The sequence below is a fragment of the Poromitra crassiceps genome, assembly GCF_964638095.1.
Source record: "Poromitra crassiceps genome assembly, chromosome: 9".
NCBI classification, from domain to species: domain Eukaryota; kingdom Metazoa; phylum Chordata; class Actinopteri; order Beryciformes; family Melamphaidae; genus Poromitra; species Poromitra crassiceps.
The window spans coordinates 30,535,988-30,542,384 of NC_139630.1; the positions used below are offsets into that span (position 1 = coordinate 30,535,988).

Below are 6,397 nucleotides of genomic sequence, written 5' to 3' on the forward strand. Positions count from 1 at the left end.
AATGTAAAAAAAAGCACTTCATGTGTGTATATATATATATATATATATTTTTTTTTTGTCATTTGTGTCCTAACGAATAATATTTACATGTCTGATGTCAATACAGTTCAAAATAAAAGAATTGAGAGTGAGTTATGCCTGAGATTGTGCCCTTTTACAAAAATGCTTTTTTCTCCCTTTTCTCTTCCCAGACAGGCTTTTTTGATGAACATGGGGTGTATAAAAAGGGTTATAAGTAGAGTACAGAACATGCTAAAAGCTAACTTTCTTTTTGGGGGTGAAAGTAGAGACTTAGATCTTCATTTCGAGGTATTGGACATCACTGTAGTCCTAGTACAGAATTTACTGTGGGTCTTGAAAGATGACCAAACATTATGGAAATACTTGGCCTGTGCCAAAAATGCCAGTCAGATATTGGCAGTGAATGAGTTAATCACTGGTTTGTACTGGCTGTAGAGTGGACTACCTGCTGGTAGGATCACACACACACACACACACACACACACACACACACAGCAGCCCACATCGACGGACTATGACATCCAATCAGACACCCAGCGAGCATGACACAAGTTGGAAACACATGAAAGCACAGACAGACACAGACACACACACACACACACACACACACACACACACACACACACACACACACACACACACACATCCACTGCCCTCTGTTAATTTCTTTCCACTTCAATGTGCAGCCATGGGACAGAGGAAAAAGAGAGCCAGAGAAAGATGGGTGATAGTAAGAGATGGAGTATTTTTAGGATCCCTTCATCCATTCAACACAATGGAAATGAAAGCAGTCATAAACGCTAAACCATGTTTTCTGAGATGCTAACTCTTTGAGACACAGACACATTTTATAAACAAATAAACAGATAAGCAGATCTCCGCCACGCGTATCTACACAAAATTCACAAACTATTGTCTTTGTTCAATGGACTACATAAGTGATTATTTTAGGGTGTGGCCACTAGGGGCTGAGGCGTCTATAACAACAGTGGATGGATTAATCCAGAAGGAGGCGGTAATGCTACATAAAGCATGCCAACTGCCATAAAACACCACAGAAGAAGAAGACGAGAATGTAAGGAAACAGTGGAAATATTCCCATACAGCAGAATTTGTCTTTTTAAGACGGCTGAAAAGTTCACGGGGCTTTTTGCGTTCTCCTCCTTCACCCATTATCACACTCACGGTTGTAAACACAGGGACAGCTGGCTCCACTACTGTGCTCTAGGTGGACTAGGCTGGCAAGGTATGGCGGCAAATCTTAGTGCTTTTGATAGCGTGACTTTTTCAAACCGCAGTATACCTTCAAACCGGACACCGCTGCATCCTACAACTAATACGGAGAGACGGACATAGACATAGACGTACGGACAGGCTTTCACTGCACCAGCGCTTTGAGCGCTAAACATGTTGGTTGGTGGACGGCTGGACGCACCCTTTAACTTTGATCTTCCACTGTTACAGAGACCTTCACTGGTAAGATCTTCAGAGGATCCACAGTGTTAAAGTAGGGAAACAGCCTGTCAGTGCAGGTGAGCGTGAAGGTGTGTATGTGTGTGTGACTATCAGGATCAAAGAAGGACAGCTCTTCATACTTCCAGTCCAGATGCAGTCTGACCCTCTGGAGCTTCTTCTTCACTGGGAGAACAGTGACTGGATCCGGGGAGCGTGCTTTGTATTCATCATCGTAGAACAGGATTCCCCAAAATCCACACAGCCTGGAATATGGTATCGGAGACTGGATGCCCTTCCTCTGCATAGACTCTGCTGCCACGCCCAGGAACCACTCTGTGCTGTCTCCTACCTCCACATCCCAGCTGTGAGTTCCTGAGTTAAAACCTTCAGAGCCCAGGACAGACCAGGACCAGTCAAACCTCTCTGGATTGTCAGGAAGCTGCCGCTCTCCCTCCCTCACACTGGTCAGATCTTCAGACAGGATGAGCTCTGGACTGGCAGTGTTGGGGTCCAGAATCACAGGAGTGTAGGAGACCATCTCCTTCATCTTGTCCCAGACTGTGAAGCTCATGTTGCCCCGGTGTTTGGCCTCGTCTATCAGAGCTCCCGAGACCAGCTGTGGATCCTCCAGCAGGGTGCGCTGGACTCTTTCCACTGTAGCCTTGTAGTTCTGCAGGACAGAGACATCTTCAGCTCTCAGCTCCTTCTCTATGGCTCTGACTGTGTCTGAAAGAGCTGCTATCTCTCTGCTCAGACCCTCAATCTTCTCCTTCATCATCCGACTCTTCTGCTCCTCTTCCTCCCTCAGTGCAGCTAACCTGGCCTCCTCCTCCTCTTGGAGAAACTGGTGCAGCTTCTCACGAAGCTTTCTAAACTCCTCCTTGATATGCGTCTCTGTGTGTCTGGCCTGGAACTTAATGTGTTCTGCTGTTTGCTCACAGTTTACTTTGACTTTATTAAAGAGCTCCAGTTTCTCCTCTAAGGGCTTCAGTGATTCCTGAAGTGCCTCCTTGCGGTCCTGGGCAACTTCATCGATCAGTCTGAATCTGTGGTCGGTGTGTGTTTCTGAATCTCGACAGACGAGACACACTAGCTGCTGATGGTCCAGACAGAAGAGTTTGAGTTTCTCATTGTGCAGTCTGCAGAGATGCTGCTCTGATGTGTAGGCCATCCTGTCTCTCAGTGAAGCTGAAGCGGCAAACGCAACGGACAGAGATTTCAAATATGAAGACTCACTGTGTTGGACTTTCACTCACTGGGTGCGGTTACACAGACATACCGGTCCTACCTATAGCCTCTGCGGGGAAGGCTTTATGACATCACTGATGATGTCACAATGTCTATGACAGAAGTCCCGGAATGTTCCGAGTCTGCTCAGTCAACGACAGTTTTGACTTTCGGAACCAACCTGTATTCTGAACATGCTCGCTATCGCTTTCGGCGCAAACCCGTCCGTGTTCTAGAGCCATATGAAATCTGCGGTCACGGAAACGTGGACGGAATCGACCAATAAAAATGGAATAAACCGTCAAACTGGAATACTGCAGAATTTGCCATAATTGGACTGAAATTCGGTTTTCGGGAGAAGACGGAAGGTTTTGTGGAGAGGAAACATTACAAGCCGTACGTCACTTCCATGCTACTTCACAAAACCACGATAATGTCACAGCGTCCAGCTGCTACCTCTTTAATGTCATCGAAAAAGCGAAGAAATTCCGCACTAAGCCCTAAATTGGCTAACGAGGTAAGCTTGCTAATGTAACGTGACACTGACAAAGCTGTTAGCAACTGAAACAGGCAACTTACACAGCATGAGATGACAACCAAGATGCCGCGAGGAAGAGCGGAGGACGGAGAAAGAGAGTGAAGTTCCAATAATCCATTATGATTACTTTTTATTGATGATTATTGGCACACCGAACGTAATCATTCAGGTAAACGAAACGGTGAACTCGTCTCCAGTATCGTTACTTGGGAAAGTGAAACCCACCCCTCCCCCATGCGGGCGCTGTCTGATAACTCCATGTGTACTCTGTTTGTATATAAACTTGTGTACAATAAAGATTTAAAGTGGGGGGAAAATGCCTTTGCCCGGTCAAACAGCTGGAATACAGACATCTGAGATATCTGTATTCCAGCTGTTTGACAGGGAGATGTCACATCTCTCTGTATAAATAAATATATAATATAGATAGATAGATTGATAGATAGATACTGTAGATAGATAGATAGATATATAGATAGATAGATAGATAGATAGATAGATAGATAGATAGATAGAGTAGGCTGTATACTAGAATACTGTCACTTTTTGTGTGGATTGCCTATATCTTTTTAAATTGTTTAACATTAAACATTTATTCATTCCCACTTATTAGACACTATGTATGATGGTAAAATGAGCGTAAAAAGCAAAACACAGAATTCAGAAAAATCCAAACGGAAAAAACTGAATTTGAGAAAAAATCTAATGGAATTTGGAAAAAAATAAAACTGCTCGAGTGACACCACTGATGACATCATCACTGATGTCATCATGACATCACTCACTAATGACATCACAATTATTCAAGGGACATCACTGGAGACGTCACAATTGTTCGAGTGTGAACGTAGAATAATGGCGCATTCCTTTATCGCAAAATAACTGGGATGTGGAGGCTAAATGACGTCACATCCGTTTTGTTAGCGTTCCATTTGCAGAAAACTTGAGCTGGGAAGTTCACTGTTCATTGCTCAGATCCAGTCGCTAGCCAGGCTAGCCATTGTTAGCAATAACAGTTAATAACATGGCATTTTGCGCATACAAACACTGCAGCCTCATGTCCACACAGATAGATGTTATGCAGTGCAAACAAAACAGAAGTGCTAAACAACATTACTACGATTATAACTACTCTTGTTGCGCGGCGCAGCCATCTTGGATTTTTGAGGTCGGGGCTGCTGAGGCTCCTACGAGTTTGGAATGGGAAATACCAGCTCTGGTGACGTCACTGTCCCAGCCCATGACCTTTGAAGTCGTAAGATTACCAGTTCCCAGTTATAAAGGAATGCACGATAACTCCATGATGACATCACTCACTGAGTGACATCATGACGGATGTCATCACTCGCACTGATGATGACGTTACGTTAGTGAGAGACATGGTCACTCCACCAGACAGGTTACACAAGGTCATGTGGTAGTTACTGCACCTCTGCTATGCAGATAACAGTCTCTTACAGAGCGTTACCATGTTACCAAGTTACCATGCCTGCTAAAACAAGCCTCTAGCAAATTCAGCTTAACAAAACGACTAAAAAGATTAATAAACTAGAACCGTGCACTCAGTAGAGCGCAGATCTCCACCACACCAATCCTGGGCCAAACCCAGCTGTGAAGACAACCGCTTGCAGACAACAAGGCAACATGAACATTGTTTCGTCAAGTTTGGCATACGGCCAAGAGTGAACAGCATGTCGTGTTTATAGCCTTACTATGCATCTCTTTTATAATAAGGATGGAGAGACTCAGGTTCCTGAGAACCAACGCACTTAGAACATAGAACCATCTGGGACCTGTTTTTAGTCTACCTCAGTGGGGCTAGGGGGTGACGGGTGGCTCACCCGGCTGGCTTCCCACAGACCCCTTGCGTGAGATCCCAGGTACATCGCTTACAAGAACATAAGCAGTAAGCACCTTAGCTGGCTGGTGGCTCCACTTTGTAATATTGAATGTTGATTATATAGTTTTTTCTTTTTTTCTTTCCTGGGTCTGTTTTGCGTTGTTTGTATTCTATAAAAATGGAAAAAAAAAATAAAAAAAATATCCAAGGTCTGATGGGTACGAGGCACATTTTGACTGGACTGCTGCTCATATTCACGAGTTCCTTCCTGTCATCTTTGAACACCAGAGAAGCTCAACTATGCTCAGTTGACTTATCAAAAAATAACAGCAGCACGTGCACACGCACACACACACACACACACACACACACACACACACGCACACGCACACACGCACGCACACATGCACGCACACACACACGCACACACACACACACACACACACACGCACGCACGCACACACACACACGCACACACACACACACACACACACACACGCACACAGATGATGTGATGCGTCGGGTGGAGTCGATAGACAGCTTGTATCTTCTCTCCTCAGGAAATCCGTCACTTACTGAGAAAATGGTCTTTGCCGGCTGGATTGGAAGGAGAGCGAACAAAACACATTTGTTCCTCTTCTTTTTGGCTGCTCTCTCCTTATCCTGGTCCAGCCAAACAAAGCACATTAGTTATACACACACGCGCACGCACACACACACACACGCACGCACGCACACACACGCACAGACACATGCACGCACGCACGCACGCACGCACGCACGGCCAAATAGTTATTTAGCAAACATAGAGGATGAAGTTCCCAGATATCAATCTTAATCTGTTTTTAGACCGTCTGATCCGCAGAGAGAGAGAGAGAGAGAGAGAGAGAGAGAGAGATAACTGGAAGGAGTAGCGTTGGACCGATAGGGGTCTATGAGGGCCGATACAGACGAAAATAGCAAGAAATTCCCAAAGTTTGGACACGGGATGTTAAAACATTCGATTGAAACCCAGAATGATGGTAATAATAATGAAACGTTCAAAAATACTGTTCCAGAAATAATTTCTTTCAAAGTTCTTTTCATTGGATTTTTACAAGATGTTTACAATAGAGTTGTGTTGTTGGGTATAATCTCAAGATATTAAATCACCCCCCCCTCCACCCCCATCATGTCTCATTAGAATCGATAGCTCCCCATGCATAAACATTGTTCCCATGGTCATGGAAAACCAGGAAAAGTCATGGAATTTCAGAAATCTCGTTTTCAAGACCTGGAAAAGTCATGGAATTACTAAAATCCTTGAAAGTTTTGGG

The 6,397-nt window shown here is 44.5% G+C and overlaps 2 protein-coding genes across 2 annotated transcripts in view; one reads left to right on the plus strand and one right to left on the minus strand.

Moving 5' to 3' along the window:
- The window catches only part of man1a1 (mannosidase, alpha, class 1A, member 1), a gene marked incomplete at both ends in the record, with an annotated part of 278,096 nt that overhangs the window by 141,652 nt on the left and 130,047 nt on the right, over window positions 1-6,397 (plus strand). The gene's annotated exons all lie outside the window — the stretch shown is intronic.
- On the minus strand, window positions 1,460-2,647 carry LOC310782948 (nuclear factor 7, brain-like; the record flags this gene model as incomplete). Its single annotated transcript, XM_083643731.1, has 1 exon — window positions 1,460-2,647. The coding sequence occupies one exon, from the start codon at window positions 2,645-2,647 to the stop codon at window positions 1,460-1,462; it is 1,188 nt and encodes a 395-aa protein (XP_083499857.1).